Raw genomic sequence first — 21,976 nt, 5'->3', positions numbered from 1 at the left:
CCCGGTTGGGGCGGTTGGTACCTTCCAGTGGACTCACCACCCGCAGGAAGGTTTAGGTACTGCGCGCGCGTACGTCGGCCACTTTGCGTCGCCAACGGACCGTTAGTTCCTTGTACTGCTTCATACTTTATCTGACCTTTACTCAACGCATAGGTTTGAGGTATTTTTGAGCTTTTTAAAATGTTTTGCATTTACTGTTTCATTTAACTCATAATAACATTTCTAATCCACATCACCACGAAATATATTGCTGTTCAATCATTGCTTGGTTCAACTCTTAGGCCTCTGATATTTATGGAGTTGCTCAGCCCTTCTCACATGAAACAGAATTGACACAGTGGTGACGTAAGCACTGAGCTGTATTTCCTCAGTGTTCTTCAGTCAACTGAGAGATTTGATATGACTGAATGTGAAAGACTATTATTTTACCGACTGTCCACACCAACTCACACATGTGCACGTCTAATGTCCATTACACCACTGGCATTCAGAAGAAGCTCCTGTCTTGTAAAACACATGACCTCATGCACAAACCACTCACCAACCACTGTTACTCATTTTCATTGGAGCCTGCAACTGTGAGCTAAACAATGAGTCCATCCGCTACAGCCGACCATTGTCCAATCACACGTGTTTACAGCCTTCATTACCAAATCATGTCGGGTTGGAAACCAACAAACACGAGGAGTACAATGTTCTCATGTCAAAAGCACAACTGCAATTCTGTGTGTCCATGGAGCACGGCTCACATCGGATAATTACTAGCAGTCACGTAATGAAACCAGTTGTAATCACAGGCTCTACTTAGACCAGTTACACAAAACACACATAGTAATCTGTACTAATTGTCAGTCCATGGCTTCACAAAATGTAGTACCCAAACCATTATCAATAAATCAGTAGCTATTAAAAAAACAATGATGAAAAATATGCAACATTCAAAAAAATGGTAGGACAGTGGTAGACTTACCACTTGATCAATTTTACTTTTCCTTTAGGGAACGACCTTGGGCAGTTACTTAGGTTTTGGTGCAGATGAAATGGAAGATCCTGAAGAACACGTGGAGGATTGTGCAGCAGGAGTGGAAAGCTTTGAAGGTCACACGACGAGAAGGATATGAAGGGTTTGGTATGTGGCTAAAGCTTAGAAGAAAGGCATATTTGTATAAACACAATACGCTGCAAAACCTTTGTTGACCTTACAAGCACCTAACTGGTCCAGCACCAGTAGTTTGAGATTACACAAATAATAATAAACATGTCCATTGTAACCATAGATTTTTTTATTACACAATAAAAACTACCTCTCTTACTGTACATTTTGCAAAATAATTAACTAAAACAGTACAAATGTTGAGCTAAAACTCTTTTTAACTCTTACATTTACCACCTCACCATATCTAGATCTGACAAAAGTGTTGATATTTTACCTCCCTGCAAACCATGACACGTCTTTATGATTTTCTCCCCCGCGCTTAGGCCGGTGATCGTCAACTGGATTATCAGTAACGGCAGTGATCATCAACCAGTGGCACATGGGCCGAATCTGGCCCACCAAACAGTCCCATCTGGACCACGACCAGCTTCCTGATTCCCTCCACACACACTACACGCCAATGTCATGATTGCTTCATCTTACATTACAAAAACACATTTAAAAATACAGACACTAATAAAGCATCATGCCGTTGGTTTTCAGCCTTTTGCCAAGAGTCTAAAGCTGTCACGCCAATTAAACTTGAAGGGCAGAGCGATGATCGGCACAGATCACTGTGAGACGGTGAAAAGTGTGGTCAGAGGGCATGGTATAATCCTTATATCAACCAAAATTTGCACTTTGCATACTTTGTTGTTGTACATCAAAATGTTCATCTAAATTTCTGTTATTAAGAATTAGATGATTTTTCATTCACTGATTATGTGGTGCCTCCTCACTGCCATTCTTTCCTACCACAATCCTCCCCTTCAAAGCCCCAGACCACACCGGATCGCTGACTTCGTCCTGGTGTCCCTTTGACCCCAGAATCTGATCTTTAATACCTGTTTCTTTTCGCTCAGGGTCACTTGTTTTTGTCTAGCCTTCTTCACAGTACTTCTGTTTCTGTTTCTCCTGTCCCTCACCGCCGCTCTGAACACAGCCTGTTTTCACTGCACGCTACAATGGTTTCTGAGTTGCTGTTTTAACCTGACTTTATTAATAATCCGTTGAACGTTTTTCGGTGTCTGAATTTCTTTTGGCCTGTAATTACTGACTCTGACACCAGACAAAAACATACTAATGCTTTATCCAGGTGGGATTTTGTTTTACCTAACCACACTTACAAATGAATGGAATCAGTGTCATTCCCTTATTTCTGACTGCTGTTAAAAATCCTACTACGTTGATGTGCACATCTGTAGACATGCATACATATAAAAACCTACAGTTCACTCAGCTCACATACATGTGTGGTTTGCAGAAATGAAAACAGCAACATACGACCCTGACAGCTGAGTCGAGACTGCTCTATTAAAAATGAAATATATAAGAACATAAATTAGTTACGGCCTCCGACAGCGGTAAAAATAAAACTCATCCATCATTGTATTGTCTCATCAAATGGAATTGGGAAACAGCTACGGCTTTTTATGAAGTCTGACACGCAGATTTTTTTTATGCCATTCTCTAAAAAGACATGACTCACACTTTAGTTTCTAAATAACATCCCTCTACAGCTGTGGTTCCCAACCCCCGGGCCACAGACCGGCAGCGGTCCGCAGGTTCCATTATTTCCGTTTTACTTTTTATCTGATTCTGAACAATGTTTTATTTTGAAAAATTATTCTCACACTTGAGACATGTGAAGATCGCCTCGGTCACAACAAACGTCTTTGGGAAGTTTCTTAGCGCAGGGTAAAAGAGCCAGTGAGAAGACAGAAGAGAAGTCTACGTCTTCAAAGAAAATTGCACCCAATTCCGGTGGACACGGCGAACAGCTCTCCAGGCGATGAAGCCTTCAAAACCGGCGTTCTGCATTGAAAGACTAGCGTGATGTTACGAGGACGCTGCTATTAAAGTGCCTAAACGTTTATTACTGTATTTAGGAAAAACCAGTTTTTATTGGCCGTCGTATCGTTTAACACATCCGTGCCACTAAAAAGGTTGAGGACCGCTGGTCTACAGTAGCTCAACTGTTATTATTATTACTGTTATAACTGTTATTAAACTCAAGTGGAATCTGTTTTACGCAACTACAATGGGTACATCGCAGCATCAAAGTTGGTGTGTTACAGTTCTATAAGACAGTCTGTGTCGTCCGGTAGGTTCAGCTCGTATTTCTTCTGGATGTCATAAGGCAGAAAGCGCCCGGCCAAGAAGTGCTTGCCAGAGAAACTCATGGAGCACTTCTTCGGTGCTGTGAGCGAGATGAGAACTTCGGGGTGTATCCCGTCCTGACTCGGCTCTTCTACATCCCAACCTGAGGAAAACACACGCAGGTACATGACGTGTGGGATCGTGTTCATGTTCTAACTTTTCATGCTTCTGGGTACGACCACCCGAGTGCAGCGTTACATTTATCCACCCCATGCGCCTCCAAACTTCTGTCTGGACATCAGTGCTGCTGGGCGGCTGCCTGGAGGCTCATTTCTCATGTGTTTCATGTCTGATACATTGTTTTTGGTGAAAAGTAAATCCACCTGATGGAACATCCACACTGGCAATGGGAATCTTGACCTGCTTCAAGGTGCACAGAATACCACAATACGGCTCCTTAACATTAGTGGGGTCAGACTCTGCGCCCAGCATAGCATCGATCACTAGGTTGTAGGCATCGTTGATGAGCTGCATCTAAAAACAGACGTCACACAAGATGAACTGTTGACTTATTAAAACATAGTCACTCCCAACATATGACAAACCTTTGAGGACTTGTAATGTGTGAATCGATGTGCAATGAGTATTACGGCCACATTGAGAATAAAAATAAATATATCTGAGATTAATGTCGATACGTTTCAAAAATAAAGTCAAAACGGTTTAGGAACAAAGTTGTAATTTTATGAGAAACAAGTCATAGATTTATGAGAGTAAAGCTGTAATTACTATAAACATGACAAAGCGTCTGAAGGAAAACCTTGTTTAGACCACACACTGCTGGGAGGTCAAAGGTTAAATCGTAGTAGTATTCAGAGCTTTGTATTGTGTCTTCTTTCTTTCATGCCAGGCTTCTGGCATTAAACTATAAATACTATGTATTTTTTAAATACGTTTTGCATATTTATTTATTTTTACTTATCTCCGGGCGGAATACACGGAACACGAGCAAGAACCAAAATGTTGCGTTCGCTGCAGACGGTGAAGCCATTCTACATCATTTTCCATTTTCTCAACAGAAATACCAACGGGATCTGTTTTCATGACCATCACGGAAAAGACAACCATACAAGCATCTAAAACATTCTGGGTTTTTTTTGGTTTTTTTTTTCAAACAACAATAAAATGACTAATAAATTCAGACCAGCAATTTAAAAATGCAGGAAAGAAAATGGGTTTTATTTTCCAGGCTTCTCTTCATCTTTGCTTGTTTTCTTGTTAAACTGCTTTCACCCGTGCAGACTTGTTATTATTTAAGAGATGAAATCTATTACATTTGGATGAACTCCTGAAACGTAATCCCACCGTGGGGCAAGTGCTGTAAAGTTTAAAGAGTGCTGAAACCCACAGGCGTTATTTCAAATTGAGAAGCAGCAGCTCCAGAAACATGACATTACTGTAAACGGGTAATAGTATTTAAAAACAAATGTGTCTGACCTCTGTGGGTAGATAGGAAAGAAAAGGAATGTCCATCTTTTCACACTGAACTGTGAAGTCCTGGTGTACACTCTGGGAGGAGCGTTTGGGGTGGTAGATGATGGGTTCATATTCCTACGACACATTGGAGGAGAGGAAATTAAAAGAGAGTCAGAAATGAAGCAAAGCAGACAAAACATTTACACGGTTACTTCAGCCAGTAAATTATGACAAATTATTGTGTGTGTTTCATCAAAGGTAACATTTACACTGGGAGGAATGTTTACACGTGATCAGCAGCTGCATTTCGGGTTAATTATTTTCTATTTGGAAGCACAATCAAACGAAACACTTGCAGACAGATAGAGCTGAGACGATCCGTGACCTCTGTGCCTAAAATACAGGCCAAACAATTGCTGTGGATTATGTTCCCGCTGCTGTTTTTCCACCTCAGCTCGACAGTTATTACATCTATCTTGGGGAGCTGATGGGAAAATCTATGCCGTTTATACATAACAAATCAGCTGAAGTAAAGCTTGAAAAACTTCCAGTCTTCAGGAGACGTCTGAAAGCACCTCAAATACTTGTGGTTTAAAATCTCTGAATACAGAGGGGTCCTCGACTTCAGTCCAAGTTCCATTCTTGCTGTGTTAAGTACCTCGATATTCACCATAAGTCGTAAAACACATCAGTACTAATGTCACTCACCTCAGTGGTTACATCATAATCTAGGACATAAAACCACAACAACAGTCTGACTGACACCTGGGAGCCAAAATGAAGGGCATAAAGTTCCCAATAAAACAACACAAATCAAAAAAGTGAATGTACCTCAATGCAATTTAGTTTGACCAGCGAATGTAAACAAAGCCGTCCACTTCCACATAGTTTTGCTCGCCAACTTGGCCCCTTCTTAAATAATTAGGTTTTTAATGCCAACCTTACTATAAACATGCCTTACTATAGCCTTACTATCATGACAAATGCAAAAACAATAAAAAGTCCCCGAAATGCCTTTCAATACAAGTTTATACACCAAAACATGCTGCCAGGTGAATAATTTGTGCTAAAATCTCCAAAAAATAATTTATCTGAATATTTCAAAATATCACCCAAAACATGCCTGGTCCTTCCAGTTAGTAGTGTATTGTAATTATTAGACATTCATGAAGAACACATTATTATCGATGGTATGACTTTACACGTTTTCATCATTTAAGAGTGTGTTCGTGCACTCGTGCACGTATGAAATTAATTAAACCCCTTCAGGTGTAGCAGTTTTAGTTTTTTGGGTCACAGGAAATGAAACTTTTGGACAGCATCAACAGAATGTTGTGATATGTTTACAGGACATCGGGGCTGAAAAGGGCAAATGCTACGCAGTGAAGTACCCACGATGCCATCTTTAAATCAGTAAGTCTGTTTTACTGTGAGTGCGATTAGATTATTTTCCCCCAACTTCTGTTGATACGTTTTTGGTTTTTTTATGTGCGTCTTGAGTTCAGATCCTTGCCAAAGTAATGGAATTGTATCAGCCGAGAGCAGTGGTCCTTCGGTGTGGAGCCGATTGAACGTCAATATTAAAGGTCCAGCCATCCATCTTCATCCGCTTATCCGTTACCGGGTCGCAGGGGCAGCAGTCACATGACCACCACCCAAATCACACTGCACCGTACCAACCCCCCTGAACCTTCCTGAGTGAGTACCAACTGCCCAGGAGGTGAACCCTGGGGTTCCACACCAATGACAGAGACATTGCCTCTGGGCCAAAGCACCACACTATTAAAGGTATGAAAAGAACTTGATTTAAGCCTTTCACAGGTATGGACAAAGGAGTGAGTGACACCTACTGGAGAAATCCAGTACAGAACAGATTGATGGAAACAGTATTAGATATGTAACAAGTTGTATTTATAGTTGAAGCTTTTTGTAACATGCTAGTGCTAAACACTTTGAACATAGTGTAGTCATCTGAGAGCATTTGTGTGTAATGTTGTCTTGTGGTCAACAATACCTTCAACCAGAATCCAGACCCTCATTAGAAGCTATAGGAAGCGTTTAGAGGCTGTTATTTCTGCAAAAAAAGATCTACTAAATATTGATGTAATTCTTCTGTTGGGGTGCCCAAATTTATGCACCTGCCTACTTTTGTTTAGGTAATTATTGTACACTTTCTGTAAATCCTATAAACTTAATTTCACTTCTTAAATATCACTGTTTGTATGCTATATGATATATTTCATTAAAATTGCTGTTCCAAACAACCAATGATCCATAAAGGAAAATCTTGAAAATGATCAGGGGTGCCAGAACTTTTTCATACCACTGTATATAAACAATAACTATTTTCTTTGTTCAAGACTTCCATTACACAAATGGACATGACATTTCCATTCAACAGAGGAAGTGGGCTAAGACACAACCTATCACCCACATACTGAAACCATTCTGCTGAGGATTACAATGACCCAGATGACCCCGACGGCCCACCCGACAGGAGGGACCTAAATTAGCTTTTTTTTTTTTCATACCCACCGTATACTGTATATTAGCTGTACTGCCCTCTACCAGTTAGAACTGATGAAACCTCTTGGATGAGAGGCGAAAATGTCACATCCACTTGCCTAACGGAACTCTTCAACCTGGACCTGGATAACTGAGAATCTTCATAGACAACACTTTTCTTTATTCACCTTCGAAAACTAAAAACTCAGGATTATTTTTTTAGCTTAAAAACAAAACTTTTCTCTGGGCATTCTCCTTGATGGCCAGTCTTTCCAATGACGTCATAACATTTTTCAACAACTGTTATCTCATCAATTATTTATATAAGAGTTCTCACCTTGGCTGCGTTGTCCTTTGAGGCACTGATGAACATGGTGAGGTCTACAGACGCCTGGAAGTCGTTGATGTGCCTGCTGTGCTCCTTTGCTTTCTTTAGGACTTCTTTGGAATATTGACAACAAATAAACAACAAAAAAAGTTCCTCATTATTACAAGCTCTACAAAAGATGCTGTCTGTGATTCATTATTTCCTTCAGTATTTCATTTCTATAATACTGTGTGCAAACTATTTCTTTAGCAGTAATCAGGAAGACGTGTACTATGTGCAGTCTTGTTTCTTTTATGGTATTAATTTGTTCACGTTGCGCGTGATGATTACCTACCGATCTGTGGATCCCTCAGGTCGAACAAGTTCATGAAACACTAAAGCCCTTCTGCTTGTCTGTGGAAAGCAGGATGATTTTTGCTGTTGCGTGTTACAATGGCAGACATTAAAGAAGGGACACAGAGCAAAAATTAAACACCAAAATACATTTAAACACTCAGACTAATATGTCTGCTGGCCTATAACTGTTTATTTAATTTAATATTTTCACTACTCAATTTATTTTACATATTTGTTCACATAACATCCTTATAATTATACTAGTTCTGCTTATATATATGTACGTGGTATACTTTACTATACATGCACATCATAACAATTTAATTTAGAATAACAATAGTATAACAAAAATATAATATATTATAATGGAGATTGCAATCAACTAACTAACAATACTACTAACACTAATCTATCTATCTACTTAGATAGATAGCACTTTATTAATTCCTTGGGAGTTCCCTTCTGGAAATTTAGGAACTTCTACCAACAGACTAATCTACTAACATCCACTGTTCAGATTTCCCATGTTCATTGACAGTGTGCTGCTACTCATGTGTGTATTTTACCTATTTGTGTGTTTTTTATTGTTGTTTTGGTGCTGTACTGCTCCTGGAACTCCCGAGGGATTCAGAAACTTCTATATATCCATCTATCACATGCATTTTCTTTTCACCCTCTGGTCTCGCAGTTGTCAGCTGATCCTGTCAACACATTTTTGGTGTCCCCTGAGAAGAGCCAGTTAGGGAACGTAGCATGTATCCTGGAAGCAATTCATGAGTGTACGCTAGCGTAAACTGTGTCATGATTACACATTTACTTGGTTCAATAACTGTCAGACAATTAATCACTAAACTACATTTATTATGCTTTCATTAGTTTCACAACACTGTGCTGTTGCATGATAACATCACCTTGCCATAACCTGCCATAACGTTGCAGTATGCCACTCTTCCCTTATATATTGCGTTTTTTGTTTGAGTTCTCCTTCACATTTGTTATATTTTCTGACGCAACACAGTAAATGTTAGGGCCTTCACATCGCTAATTATTAGTGATATCAACTTGTGACATCCCTAGTGAAGACACAGCAACATACCGAGCTAAATGACATCAAAGGATACAGTCGACCCACCGAACACTCCCGTGTGTCCGTTGTAGGTGCCGAGTCGTACCACACGTTGGCCACCTGTGTGGGGAGACATTGTTGAAGGTAAATATTAAAAGGCTTCAATGCAATGATCGCTTCACCTCACAAATTATTGATTTGCTCTATGCTACTGGTGCCACGAATAACCTCAGGTTGAAATCCACGTTGCACTACTTTCCTTTTAAACTGAATGAAAATAAATCAATTCTACTGGTCTTAGTCCCCTTTTCATGATAACGCTATGATTTTCATATCATACACACTACAGAGCATATAGCCTTACTCTGCTAGCAGAGTCCATATTCTTGACGTCAAACTAATTACTATCCTAAAGTCACTGGTGGCACTTGTTAAGCACAATCATTTTGTGTCACTTACTGGATCTTTAGCGACGGAAAACAGGTCTCCTTCTCCGTTGTACTTGATCTGAGTGATGGACCGTCCGTGGCCCAGCAGCAGGATCGGTTTCTGTACAGCAATATTTGCAAGTTCATTTCATATTTTCAAAAAGGCACATCGGGACAGCTCAAACTCCTGCCAAAGGCCAATTTCTTATTTACCACGATAACTCCATGTTCATTATTTAGGACGAAATACTAACTACGAATCATTGTAACTTAAACTGACAAAAGCTAACGTTAGGGATGAGGATCTAACGTTAGCTTGCTAGCTATGCTAGCGTACACTGCGCACGACTACCATTTCAAACAAAATACAACCGACAATTGTTTGTTTTTGTTTGTTTGTTTTTTAAAACCCATCATTTCAATCAATCACATGTAGCTACCGTGTCTAGTCTTTTGACTTGAACGCCCGCTGAATACTTAAACGGCTAACATTCGTGTCTCATGCGCCAGATCTGCAACCGGAAATAAGGAGCGTAAAACGTATTCCTATTTCCGTTACAGAAACGTTCAAATATCAGCGCGCGCCCCCTACAGCACCAGGAGTTCCAGGAGCTCCAGGAGCTCCCTGTTGAACACATTCATAGGCAACCTTCCCATTGGTGCATATGTGTGTGTTTGTGATGAAAGATCCTAAAAAAACAACTGCAAACAAACAGGTGGGATAGCTGACGTTGTCCTAGTTAAAATAACCAAAGGATGTAAACAACAAAAAGATAATGAATGAACTGCTCATACACCATGTTAGAATGCAACTTGTTCAAACATGGGCTGCACTTAATGTGTCTAGTTTTTAGTACTGTATATAACCAAAAAAGTATATTTTTTCTGAATTTTAACCACAAATATGGATATAGCTAAGTATTTTAAAGCAAAAGAGTGTATTTTTAGTCATTTTTGAGAAACTTTTCAGATTTCCATTTTCAGAGATTTCCTCAGGAACTTATTGGTGTAGTATTTTACTGTGATCAAAAGTTGGTGTACCAAAAATTTTAAATGTATTTCTGGGACTTTCTTTTTTTTTTTGTGCATTTTTTCGTGATAGACTATATAGTCTTGCTAGTTTTTGGTGATATTTTGACATGTTCAGATATGATATTTTTAGCGCAAATTACTCACTTGGCAGCATGTTTTGGGGCATTAACTTGCATTAATTCATTAAGTTAATTTTAATTTGCAATTTTATTTTATTTAATTTGTTCAAGAATACATTTTTATTTAGTTAATAATCAATTTTAAAACATTTGAAATTTGAAATGTTTGATCTTTTTGCTCATGAGATTTTTAAGGACATGATTTGGAAAATATTTTGAAAAAGGTATTAAATTGTCAGTAAATATTTTAAAAACTTTTATATTTTAAAATTTTTTCAAATAATTCCATGTCTCCAATCTTTGAAACTTGAAGATTTTATAAGAATGACCCAATACGTTCCTAAATACACTGAAAAAGCAATCATTTCTCAAAAATTGATCAAAACGCAGTCATTTGCCTTAACATATGTAGTAATGTCGTTTTACATTGTTAAAATAATTTATGTACCCCAGGTTTTTAGACAAATAATTAATGAACTAATAATTAATAAATACCTATGATTATGTTGAAATTATATACCAAGTAACATGCATGTATCTCACCTTTTACCTCCACAAAACAAACAACACTCTATAGCCACCAAAGACACAACCTAAACCTTAAACGCAGAGACATTTTGCAATGACACATATTTATCCATGCATTATCTTAATTCTTCCACATTTAACATAAAATAAGCAGATATGGCAACACAAAACATGACCTAATGTCAAATTCAACCATTTCAATGTAAACAGGTCTCTGTAAAATCAACAACTCCTGTGGATTCTTATTATTATCTGTGACCAAAACATCAAAATTGAAAAAAAGAAATATCTCACCGCCACCAAAGACATTTTGCATCACAATCCAGCAGGTGGAAGACCAACAGCCTGTCTCGGTACTATGGATGGCACGTTTCTGAAACACATTGGAAGCAGAAAAAGTGATCAAATGTTAAAACCTATAATATAACAAGATGTAATGGCCATGAATTTATATTCTTCGTCGTTGTGCAACTCAATGTAAGAACCTTGAGATTTGAGATGTCCTGCACTCGGTAGACGTCACAAAAGGGCAATAACAAAAAATACTCTAAATAATAAATTTGGGTTTTGGTTAAAAAACTGCTGGACCCTCGGACCCCGCTCCTCTTCTGGACCAGTGTTAAGTCGTTTACTAAAGTGTATGTCTTTTTCTTTATTTTTATGTATTTTATGAAAAACATTTCTGTCCCCAAGGGGAGGCATGACTGAAATTAAATTGAGAACCACTGACTTAGTTTGATCTCTCCTGACTATATCACTCTAATACTAACAGTGTAACCAGGAGTGTTTTCTTCTGCCTCAGTGTTGCCCTGTAGTATATTTCAGTACATCTTTAACGCTTTGTTTTTGCTTTATTATTTCACTTGCAGCTCCTGTGAGAAAAGTTTCATATTATGCATTCTGGACACAGGCAGCTGCTGCTGTCGTGGACCTGAAGTCACACTCTGACTGGTTCGTGGGGGACACTGTGTGTGTCCGGGAAAAAGGAGGAGACGGATGAAAGCCTGAGTCACTGACTGGTGCAATCTGTCCCATCCCACACCAGCCAGAGTGTCCTGAAGACGAGTGACGTCAGAGCATTCATCCTCTGTCAGTGATGGGCTCCCTGTGTGTGTGTGTGTGTGTGTGTGTGTCTGTGTGACATCAAGGTGGCGTTTCTCTCTAACAGACAGAACACAGAAATCCTGGTGAGTGGAGATGATGTGAGATGATGGTGGTGTCCTTGAAGAAACCAATTAAAGTTGCAGTGCATTGATAATGATATTTTGAGTACACGTAGGGTTACTGTTACCTGTGTAAGGTCAGCGTTGAAACATATTGTCTTGTTTTCTTCAGGTACCTACAGCACACCTGGAACCACAGCACTGTTTGATAAAAGGAGATCACTGATTATTCATTTCACAATAAAAGCTTTTCTGCAGCAGTTCAGAAGTGGGGTGAAAAGACTGTTGTACTTTTATATGAAGAGGTTTGTGGAAATACTGCATGCGTTTCCTTTGTTTGTGTTTGAACTGTATTTGGAGTTCTTTAGAAGGTTTTTGTCTTTGTGCATTTTATAGCTTTATTTGTTTGACACTGGGCATTATGGTATGGTATGCAATGGTACGGTAAATTAAAAAAATAAAAACTTCTACAAGCAGTAAAGATGCAGCACTTACACTATTGTTTTCCTTCTTTTTTTAATGTTTTCCACATGGTGGTAGTCGGAGGTCTGAGATTGAAACTCATCATCATCATTTCCTGCAGCTACAGTAAACAGTAAATCACCACAGACTCGTGCGTAAAGCGCACACTGTATAAAAGCAGCAGGTCGGCCAACACAAAGGACAGAAAGGAGGCAGATTCTCATAGTTCTCTGCACAAACACAAAGAGCAGCACACTTTCCACCCTACAGACTGTGTTAAGTCAAGCTCGACAAACAGCTGCTCTTCACCGCTGACGTCTTCACCCCTGCGTTGAAAATCATTTTGAAGTTTTTGACGCTCAAATTTAAAAGTGTGAACATTTAAAAGTATTACATTGATTTGTTGTATTATATTGATACTCCCTTCCTCCCCATGGGCCAGTATTAAAAGAACAGCCTGGGGGTTATTGATTGGCCGGGGAGGACCGCGCGCACACTGGGCCCCCTCCCCCTGTAACGGTGTGCGTCTGTGGTTTGACCAATCCGCAGCTCCTCTCTGACTCCGGAGTGACTTGAAGACAGTCAGTGACATGGGACCATCCCATCCTTAGCCTTTTTACTGACGCTGCGCCTCCAAGGAAAATCCTTTTACGCACCAGGGCTCACAGGAACTCCCAGGCCATGGAGAAACCCGGAGATGCATACGGTGCTGCCTTTTTGAACTCTCTCTTTCCGAACACTCTGAAACAATCTGTGGACTTTCCTAAGGATGAAGGTGCCGCGGGATCAGGGGACTCCAGTAGTGCCGCGTTTGTGGAAGGAACCCCACTGTGGACTGGAGTGGAGCTGATGGTGGCTGCGGCCACGGAGACCTCTCACCTGATGCCCGCCTTCTGGGATTCCCCTCTCAGCCACGGGATCAATGTGTTTGTGGGACTGGTTCTCTGCTTCACCATGCTGGGTCTGGGCTGCACGGTGGAGGTCAGTCAGCTGGGAGAACACATCCGCCGACCCGTCGGGGTGCTGCTGGCGCTGGTGTGCCAGTTCGTCATCATGCCCCTGGTGGCCTTCCTGCTGGCTCTAGCCTTCTCTCTGAATGAAGTGGCGGCTATGGCTGTCCTGCTGTGTGGCTGCTGTCCCGGAGGAAACTTATCAAACATCATGTCTCTGCTGGTGCACGGAGAGATGAACCTGAGGTAGGACTCTGAGCCAGGAGCACAGACACAGAGACGAGAGGCTGCGGTTATCAGCACAATGAATTAAATAGCTACTTTGGTAGTTTAAATGTTACATATAATAGTTGTTTTTTGTGTGTGAAGACGACAGTGGAGGTGACAGAGATGAAGTTGCTGAGTTTTGTGATGGTACTAGAACAGAGGGGTCAGGATCAGAGACGAGTGGCTCAGAGGGAGGGACCGTTAAAATCAGATAAGTTTGAGATGTCGGTGCTGAGGACAGACAGTGGACATTTATGACAGAGGACGTTGGAGATGGAGCTGTGAATGCAGTCGTTGGACCAGTACAGTTTGAGGAGACGGATGGTTCCACTGTGTTCCCTGAACAAGGATGTGTAAGAAACTTGTTGCTCGGTACTGCACGTACCTGGCTCAGCCGTGGTCGGAGTACCTCTTGTTATTTCGACGTCAACTACAGCATATTGTCTGTTAGAAGAGAAATAAAACTGCGCTTTGCTACGTGAAGAGTTTTTTTTTTTACTCACTGGTGTGAAAAGTGACTCTGCTTCACAGTGGACTGAAGTTTATGAATCTTGGTGGTCCCGGAGTCTGACCCCTGCGGTCCACGACCATCCCTCTAACACGGCGCCTCTTCTTTCCTCAGCATCATCATGACCATCTCCTCCACGCTGCTGGCGCTCGTCCTTATGCCGCTGTGTCTGTGGATTTACAGCCGGGCGTGGATCAACACCCCCGTGGTCAACCTCATGCCATTCGGGGCTATCATCCTGACCCTGTGCAGCACCCTCATCCCCATTGGGTTAGGAGTCATGCTGAGGTACCGCTACACGCGTGTGGCCGACGCTGTTTTAAAGGTAAATAACATAAAATAAAAGAGCACAAATGTGGAGGTGATTTAATAAATGAATATGTTAGCGTTTAAACACGTGTAATATTTATTTTTGTGCTCTTCGTCATTTGGGCAAAGAGTCGTCATGGTGTAAAAGCGCATTGCGTAATTACCCGTGTCGTTCATTAACAGAGGAGGACGCAGACCGGAGGGACAGTGACGTCATAGCCAGCTCCTCCCTCTCATTTCTTATAAAAGTCACATATAATGGAGAGCCGCGTCACTTACGTCACGCAATGACAGTACACAGTCACAAGCGCCACTTAAACAGTCCAGCCGTGTGAACAGATGCCGTGGAGCAGTGTTTTTCAAACCTGGGGTTGCGACTAAGAGGGCCACACTGTGTGGAAAATGTACCGTACTAGGGCTGTAACGATAAACTCAACTCACGATACGATATGATTCACGATCCTTTATGGTGATACGATGAACCTTTATTTGTAAGGACTGTTATCTTTAAGGTGGTCTGGTCATCACTGGCTGTCAATATATTAAACAATAAAAGAATATTTAAAAAATATTAACACGTTCTGTTTGAACACCTGAATGCCACTTAGGCTAGTAGGGACCTTGCATCTTGGTTTAACAGCCGGTCGCTACCAACGTTTTAAGACGTATACTGCCACCTGCTGTGTAACCTCATTGTATGACCAGGGACTTTTTGAGATATCGCAGCCCATTTCTTACCCCATAATGCGCGATTTTTTTTTATTTCAATCAATGCAAATCGGCAGGCATGTGTATCGATGTTTAAGTGATTCACGATGCATCCCTCGTCCTTGTAGAACATAGGCTTCCTCTGCTGTTGTCTGACACAGAACGTGCATTTTTTTGGTTTGTGACGAGGCCATGCTTAGTTCACCTGGCTTTCCCACGCCGCCTACTGGTCAAATGAGGCTATGGCGGGCCTTCTCAATGAATGTGAAACACTACAACCACTGCTGTGAATGGGAGGGTAAACAGTGGTTTGTCTGTCGACCCTACAGTGAACTGGCAAACTGATCCATGGGGACAATTCTACAGTAATGACAACAAACAAATCTGTACCTGTAATCCCTGTGTTCCAGGCGTCCCTCTGGTCTCTTCTTGTCACACTGGTGTTGCTCTTCATCCTGACTGGAGCCATGCTGGGCCCAGAGCTGCTGTCCACCATTCCCTTCTCCGTCTACGTGGTAGCCATCCTGATGCCAATGTGCGGCTACGCTGCAGGTTACGGCCTGGCCAGGCTTTTCGACCTGCCGCCCAACAGCTGCAGGTCTGTGTCTCTGGAGACCGGCTGCCAGAACGTTCAGCTGTGCACTGCCATCCTAAAGCTGGCTTTTCCCCCTCAGTTAATAGGAGGGATGTACATGTTCCCCCTGCTGTACGCCTTGTTCCAAGCAGCCGAGGCCGGCGTCTTCATCCTGGCCTACAGGCTGTACAGAAAGGAGGTCCTACACAAACCTGATCCCATGAAAGACACCGAGGACACAGGTATCACTTACCAAAGGTTCAACGATGAGGAGGACTTCGACTCGTCTTACGGCGCCGTGACAGTCAGTGACCCAAACACGATCAAGCTGGACCCCTGTCCTCCAGACCCTACTCCTGTTTGATTTGCTGAAATAAATGATAATAAAAGAATAAAAACTACAAAGGTAGAGGAGCAGGAAGAGCCCAGCAGGTGGAGTGGTTTCTGCCATCCATAAATAACTCTATAATACCAGGGCTCTGAGCAGGGAGATCCAGGAGGACTGCTGAATATTAGATGTCTTTGTCTTTAGTTCCATAACGCTGTTGAAACATGTCTGATCGATGAGTCATCAGAACCACACAACGTTGATCAGACTGTGCATGTGTGTAAAGTGTGTGTGTGTGAAAACATCTTACCATCAAATCACGACTACTCACCATGTGACACGTGCAGATTTCCTGTGTTCAAAGAATTGTACAGTATGAAATGTATATAATAATATCATATAGTATAATAAATGCTGTATAAAAGTATCAGGTAAACTTTGTCAGGTGTCGGCTTTTTTGGTGTGAAATTTTAGATACAAATTACTGCAATTATATTTAGTACAGATCAAGTCATGATCGAAATATACAATAACATTTTTAAACACATTTTCTTTTCATTTCATCGACATCACCTGACCCTTCCCTCCTGGGTTGGGTTGGGTCAGGAAGGATATCTGGTGTAACTGAGCAGACTACTGTTGCTGTAATAAAAAGACACAACCTGAAAGTGATTAAATATTTTTTAACAGATATACTTAATGGATTAATACAAGGAATTTAATACCAGGGGATTTTTCAGACCAGTGGTCTTCAACTGAGCTGAAGGCTACTCCTCTCCCACTAGGGGACAAAATTACAGCTAAATTTCCAGCTAAAATATTGTAATTAAATTAAATAATTTTTAAAAAACCCTCAAGAGTAAATTAAACCATTATTTATTTACATCTAGTAGCCCAAGTGTTTTACCACATTATGAAGTACAAATTAAGCATTTATACAAATAATTAGTAGTAAATTCTGACTTCACGTTACTGACCTGACCCCGTCAGACTTGTGTAAAAAGCCGAGCCACACCTGACCATCATCAGTCCTGATGGAGCTCACGTGTCTCCTATTTAAACACCTACACATCACCCTCTTGGTTGGTTGAACACAATGGCGACGTATACTGACGAGCCAGTCGACAGGTATTATTACTCCTATAACCCTTACTCAGGCAGATACACCAGGGGCAAAGAGGCGGCCTGGAAGTACAAGAGTTATCTCAGCCACTATGGCGACGCCTCCGAGGCCTTCAGCAACCAGCAACGAGCTCAGCTCAAGTCCATCTTATCCCAGATCAACCCCAAACTCACCCCGAGGCTCCGCAAGGCCAACACCAAGGACGTGGCGGTGCAGGTGAACCCGCGGAAGGACGCCTCGGTGCAGTGCTCCATCGGCCCGCGGACACTGCTGTCCATAAAGCGGGACTTCAGGCGGAAGGGTCAGCAGGAGACCGCGTCACCCAGCGGCGGCGGCAGCTCCAACAAGCAGGCGGCCGGAGTGCGTTACCCCCGCACCCTCGCTGTCTACTCCCCTGTCGCCTACAGAAGCGTCACCTCTTTCCTAGTGGATGACAATAACAACGAAGACGCATCCTGTGGACAGGACCACGGTCAGGGTAAGGTCACAGAACCGCAGGTAGAACCGCCGGAAGACCCGCCTCACGTACCGGAGAAAACCGAAGTACAAGAGGACCAGTGCCAGGAGGAAGAGAGGGGGAAGAAAATGAAAGTTTCGTTACAAAAGTCTCAAAATAGCAAACAAAAACAAGCGAAAAGCGGCGAAGACGTACCGTCATTCGTGGAGGGGCTTAAGGTTAAAGCCCGGGTCAGGTTCCAGGTGAGGTCACATCCGCTGTCGAATCTACATTGACCGTAATGTTGTCAGAAAGCAGGGTGTCAAGCACTTCACTACTATGGACTGGTTTAATATCCAACTTTAATTGCATTAACTGTAATTTGACCAAAGTTTGTCATTTAAGTACAGGTCACTTTATCTAGTTATTAATGAACTTTTATTCCTGCTTACAAAACAGAATTATAAATTACAAGAATTTGACAATCCTAAAATGTAAAGTGATTCAGCTGCTATAAATTTGGGTGAATATAAAGGATATGGACTTGGATGTTCACAGTTGTGGCTTGTCTGACTTGCTGATATTTGCTTTCTCATTAGTTCCTGGAACAGAAGTATGGCTATTATCACTGCAGAGAATGTAATCTGCGATGGGAGAGTGCCTATGTGTGGTGTGTTCAGGGAACCAACAAGGTGAGAAGTCTGTAAAGACAGTAAATCTGCTAAAAGTGGTACTTTTTTTCCCCCTGTGGGTTGCATGCAGAATAAGTCCTAGATCTAAGATTTAATTCCACTTATGCCCCGTGTTATTTTTAAACTACTGTTGTGCTCGTGCTCAAATTGTGCAGATGATGTACTACCGGTTTTATAGGTCCAAACTTGATTGTCTTTTCCAGGTTTACTTCAAGCAGTTCTGTAGAAAATGCCAAAAAGAGTTCAACCCATATCGTGTCGAGGACATCACATGTCACGTAAGCGCCTTCTCTTCATCTTTGATCTGTAAACAAAATATCAGACAACGTCACAACCCTTTGTTTCTGCCTCTTCCAGACTTGCAACAAAGCACGTTGTTCCTGTGCAATAACACAACGCCACGTCGATCCAAAGCGGCCACACAGACAGGACTTGTGTGGCAGGTGCAAAGGCAAGCGTCTGTCCTGTGACAGCACGTTCAGCTTCAAATACATAATATAAAGGAACATGTCCAGAGAACTTTGCCTCATATCCTTCTCTAGCCATGTTTGTGGAGGAATGGGCGAGTGACATCAGCCCAGTGCTTTGTTTACTGATGCAATAATGGCATCTTGGATGAAAAGTATGATCTAAAACTTATTTTGTATGTTCTGTTGATTAACAACACTCCTTAAATGTAATAAATGGCTACCTTGCACAGTATTCCTTTATCTTTTTGTCTGTACTTGTCACTCCCTGATGGCAGGAAAGGTGTGAACCAGTCTGAACAAAACTGGACTTCTTTTGTGATACAACTGTGCACTAATATAAACACTGAAATGCAACATTGACAATTCCACTCACACGATACATTTCTTCCTGTTGGCGAAATTTAAGTCTGGACCCTAGTAAGGTCCAATCTGATGATCTGTCATGGTACATTAGTGTGCCACTGTACAGTGGTTGGGAACTATTGGTGTAGAGGAAGTCACAGGGGAAAAAAAATCAAGGTGGATTAAAATTTAAGGCTGTAGTGAGAGTTTTACTCCTGTCAAATACAGATGTATTCAACATTGGGACAGATTTACTGTATTAGGTTTTTATTTATCCAGAGAGAAGGCTGGTATGTAAGTGAACAAAAATGTATGCACCTCTATATTAAAACATCTTTCAGGTAAATAAACTTCATTAAATAAGAACAGCATTCAAATGTACCAGACAAGCAGGGAGAGAAGAAAATAAAACAGAGGAATGAGTACAGTGACGGTTACAATGTGCCATGGTAACGTTTCCAGAAAGCATCCAAACAATGGTTCATGTCCTGCAGCTCACAGCAGGATGTAGGGCTAAACACACCCAGACCAAAAACAAAAGATCCAAAAGTCAAGGATCATGACTGCTTTTTGTTTTCTGCAATCAGATTATTTGATGTTGACAAACAGGTTGTCCCCTTAGTGAGGTTTCATGCAGGGGGCGCTGTGCTAACAAGAAAGACCACAGTAAAGTGAAGGAATGCATATAATGTGGCTTTGGCTGAGCTGCTGTGGTGGAGTACGGAGGTACAGGCTACATCAAGTCTCCCATCTCGTTGTTCGTGTCAGATTTTCACCAACAGAGCCTCCACTTTGATAGACCACGACCACTGACCGAGACTAAATGTGGGTGAGGAGTTTGTGAAATGCGGGAGGAAGAGTGGGAGTGGGGTGGGGCAAAAGCAGAGCGCATCATTAATGAGTCAAATCTGGTCTTGGCTTTCTCTCATCACATTAGCTTTATACATACATCCTACTCGGATGAACAGTGCATTACACAAAAAAGTACAAGGGAAAAAAATACCGGTTTTACACTATACATTCTCTAAAATATATACAGAGTAAAATAAGTTATGAGTTGGAGCCAGTTCTGCACCTGTGTGCAACTATATGCATCTGTGTGTGAGCGTATACTAGAATATCCAATATATAATCACACAGTCGAGAGTCTCTAAAGGCAGCTACTTATTTGGTTTAAGAGTGAGTTTTGCGTGAACACCTGTTGAAGGGGATCGTCCTCTCAAAGCAGATCAATAAACAGATATTATATTTCTCTTTTTACACTCCCTGAAAGCAGAACATCTCCCACAGAGTTACAATTACATGTTAAATACCCTAACATTTACAACCTAGGATGTTAGCTCTAATAAAAAATACATTTCTCAAAAAATATTCTTGCAGTGCTTTTCTCTTTCAAGCATGCTTTGTAAAACTCTTTTTCTTTCCTCTTTGAAACTATTTTTTTTTTCAGGTTTTTGCTTCTGAATCTTGACAGTGTGTCCCCACATACATTATGACACGTCGTCCTACACACACCAGTTTTCAGGCCATGGCCTAAGGAAACCACTGGTGTGTGTGATATGATCATTCAGTCAGATCCAGCAAAAAATAACAGAAAAAAAGAAAGAGAGACAGAGAGGAAACAAATAAAAATATCGACAAAACAAAAAAAAAAACCCACTGGCAGACACACTGATCACATGACTTATTGCAATTGAATTATGCAACTTGGCTTAGTCAGAGTAAAGATATTAGTTTAGAAGCATCCATACAGGCGAGTCACAGTTATTCCCACTCATCCTTTAGCCCTTTAAAAGTGGAGTCTGGTCCTCCTTGGAGACCCCCACTCCTGTCTACATCCCTGTCTACATGGGGTGCAGTCCAGTCTTTTCTAGTCTGCAGTACCACAGGCTCACAGCCCAGTGCTGACCCCAGTGGTGGTGGTGGTGGTGTGGGTCTGACAGGCCTGGGCCTGACTCAGAGCTTCACGGATCTGTAGGTTGAGCTCCATGAGGCGGGTGCTGGCCTGAGACAGGTCCCTGCTGGGGCCCACCACTGCCAGGCAGCCCGTCTGGCCCAGCGTCTGGTGACGGAAGTAAATGTGGAGGAGGGTCTGTATCGCGTTGTCTGTCTCGTTGCCGAAGATGTCGTTGGGCCACATCGACCTAAGAACAGAGGGCAGACGAGTGACGATTGGTTCAAATGATCAGGCAGCGGTTTTGCTCCCCTCATGTGAGGGAAGATGTCATGATATCCCAATTTAATAAATAAGACCAATCTAAGGTTCTTGTTGTTTTTGGCTGATCATCTGGTTGGTCCATACCTGAAAATCTTGACCTGTGAGAGGGCAGATCTGAAGTCTCTGGCTCTCAGAGTCTCGATCAGTGCCTGGATGGCCGTCTCCGTGTTGGTTTGACCTGTGTCCGACATACACACGTCCTCCTGACTATCGTTGCTCGTTTCGGCCTCCTTCAAACAGCTCTCCAGAACAGTGAGCTCCTCAGACATGTTGATCACCTAAACACCAAGTGAACACAATTATATCAATGAGG

The 21,976-nt window shown here is 41.7% G+C and overlaps 4 protein-coding genes and 3 long non-coding RNA genes across 13 annotated transcripts in view; 4 read left to right on the top strand and 3 right to left on the bottom strand.

Annotated features, from left to right (window-relative positions):
• LOC103397691 (yjeF N-terminal domain-containing protein 3-like) overlaps positions 1-9,544 on the bottom strand; it is a 12,784-nt gene extending 3,240 nt beyond the window's left edge. Inside the window, exons 1-8 of one of the 5 annotated variants that reach the window (XR_003052707.1) lie at positions 9,466-9,544; positions 9,062-9,126; positions 8,507-8,665; positions 7,939-8,021; positions 7,614-7,714; positions 4,793-4,906; positions 3,679-3,829; positions 971-3,458 (exon numbers count right to left, since the gene is read on the bottom strand). Coding sequence is in view for 1 of the 5 variants with exons in the window: in XM_008336055.3 (XP_008334277.1) it covers positions 3,268-3,458; positions 3,679-3,829; positions 4,793-4,906; positions 7,614-7,717; positions 7,939-7,972 (594 nt within the window). In the remaining 4 variants the exon portion in view is untranslated. Of the gene's footprint in view, positions 1-970; positions 3,459-3,678; positions 3,830-4,792; positions 4,907-7,613; positions 7,718-7,938; positions 8,022-8,506; positions 8,666-9,061; positions 9,127-9,465 lie in introns of those variants that run through there. The other 4 variants (XR_003052706.1, XR_003052708.1, XM_008336055.3 and 1 more) reach the window with 4 other exon arrangements.
• On the top strand, positions 9-1,494 carry LOC103397745 (uncharacterized). The gene is made up of 2 exons (XR_003052724.1): positions 9-160; positions 999-1,494. It is a non-coding gene; the product is annotated as an uncharacterized LOC103397745 (long non-coding RNA).
• Positions 9,017-12,763, top strand: LOC112488542 (uncharacterized). Its single transcript, XR_003052723.1, has 3 exons — positions 9,017-9,150; positions 11,983-12,300; positions 12,449-12,763. It is a non-coding gene; the product is annotated as an uncharacterized LOC112488542 (long non-coding RNA).
• Positions 12,764-13,387: 624 nt separating this feature from the next.
• On the top strand, positions 13,388-16,422 carry slc10a4 (solute carrier family 10 member 4). The gene is made up of 3 exons (XM_008336123.3): positions 13,388-13,934; positions 14,578-14,788; positions 15,891-16,422. The coding sequence occupies exons 1-3, from the start codon at positions 13,420-13,422 to the stop codon at positions 16,416-16,418; spliced, it is 1,254 nt and encodes a 417-aa protein (XP_008334345.1). The 5' UTR covers positions 13,388-13,419; the 3' UTR covers positions 16,419-16,422.
• LOC112488541 (uncharacterized) lies at positions 16,060-17,492 on the bottom strand. 3 transcript variants are annotated; one of them, XR_003052722.1, is made up of 5 exons: positions 17,360-17,492; positions 16,693-16,734; positions 16,527-16,596; positions 16,308-16,422; positions 16,060-16,238 (listed from the first exon to the last, which is right to left on the bottom strand). It is a non-coding gene; the product is annotated as an uncharacterized LOC112488541 (long non-coding RNA). The 3 variants fall into 3 exon arrangements; XR_003052720.1 differs by lacking the exon at positions 17,360-17,492 and having other exon boundaries at positions 16,693-17,000; XR_003052721.1 differs by lacking the exon at positions 17,360-17,492 and having other exon boundaries at positions 16,714-17,000.
• zar1 (zygote arrest 1) lies at positions 17,443-19,335 on the top strand. The gene is made up of 4 exons (XM_008336135.3): positions 17,443-18,204; positions 18,541-18,633; positions 18,837-18,911; positions 18,991-19,335. The coding sequence occupies exons 1-4, from the start codon at positions 17,479-17,481 to the stop codon at positions 19,132-19,134; spliced, it is 1,038 nt and encodes a 345-aa protein (XP_008334357.1). The 5' UTR covers positions 17,443-17,478; the 3' UTR covers positions 19,135-19,335.
• A 360-nt stretch (positions 19,336-19,695) lies between these two features.
• fryl (furry homolog, like) overlaps positions 19,696-21,976 on the bottom strand; it is a 47,331-nt gene continuing 45,050 nt past the window's right edge. The window contains exons 62-63 of the mRNA XM_025065293.1: positions 21,748-21,941; positions 19,696-21,589 (exon numbers count right to left, since the gene is read on the bottom strand). Coding sequence (XP_024921061.1) covers positions 21,337-21,589; positions 21,748-21,941 — 447 coding nt within the window. The 3' untranslated portion in view covers positions 19,696-21,336. The remainder of the gene's footprint in view (positions 21,590-21,747; positions 21,942-21,976) is intronic.

Source organism: Cynoglossus semilaevis, chromosome 2, assembly GCF_000523025.1.
Source record: "Cynoglossus semilaevis isolate Cse_v1.0 chromosome 2, Cse_v1.0, whole genome shotgun sequence".
Lineage (NCBI taxonomy): Eukaryota > Metazoa > Chordata > Actinopteri > Pleuronectiformes > Cynoglossidae > Cynoglossus > Cynoglossus semilaevis.
Note: the sequence above shows the minus strand (reverse complement) of the source record. Positions and strands in the feature narration are given on the sequence as shown.

What these genes read in the sequence shown, in the direction of transcription:
- slc10a4 (XM_008336123.3), top strand. Translation starts at nt 13,420, where the DNA reads ATGGAGAAACCCGGAGATGCATACGGTGCTGCCTTTTTGAACTCTCTC. An exon ending in CACGGAGAGATGAACCTGAG is followed by an intron (nt 13,935 to 14,577) that starts GTAGGACTCTGA and finishes TTCTTTCCTCAG; the next exon opens with CATCATCATGACCATCTCCT. An exon ending in TGGCCGACGCTGTTTTAAAG is followed by an intron (nt 14,789 to 15,890) that starts GTAAATAACATA and finishes CCTGTGTTCCAG; the next exon opens with GCGTCCCTCTGGTCTCTTCT.
- zar1 (XM_008336135.3), top strand. Translation starts at nt 17,479, where the DNA reads ATGGCGACGTATACTGACGAGCCAGTCGACAGGTATTATTACTCCTAT. An exon ending in GTGTTCAGGGAACCAACAAG is followed by an intron (nt 18,634 to 18,836) that starts GTGAGAAGTCTG and finishes TGTCTTTTCCAG; the next exon opens with GTTTACTTCAAGCAGTTCTG. An exon ending in TCGAGGACATCACATGTCAC is followed by an intron (nt 18,912 to 18,990) that starts GTAAGCGCCTTC and finishes TGCCTCTTCCAG; the next exon opens with ACTTGCAACAAAGCACGTTG.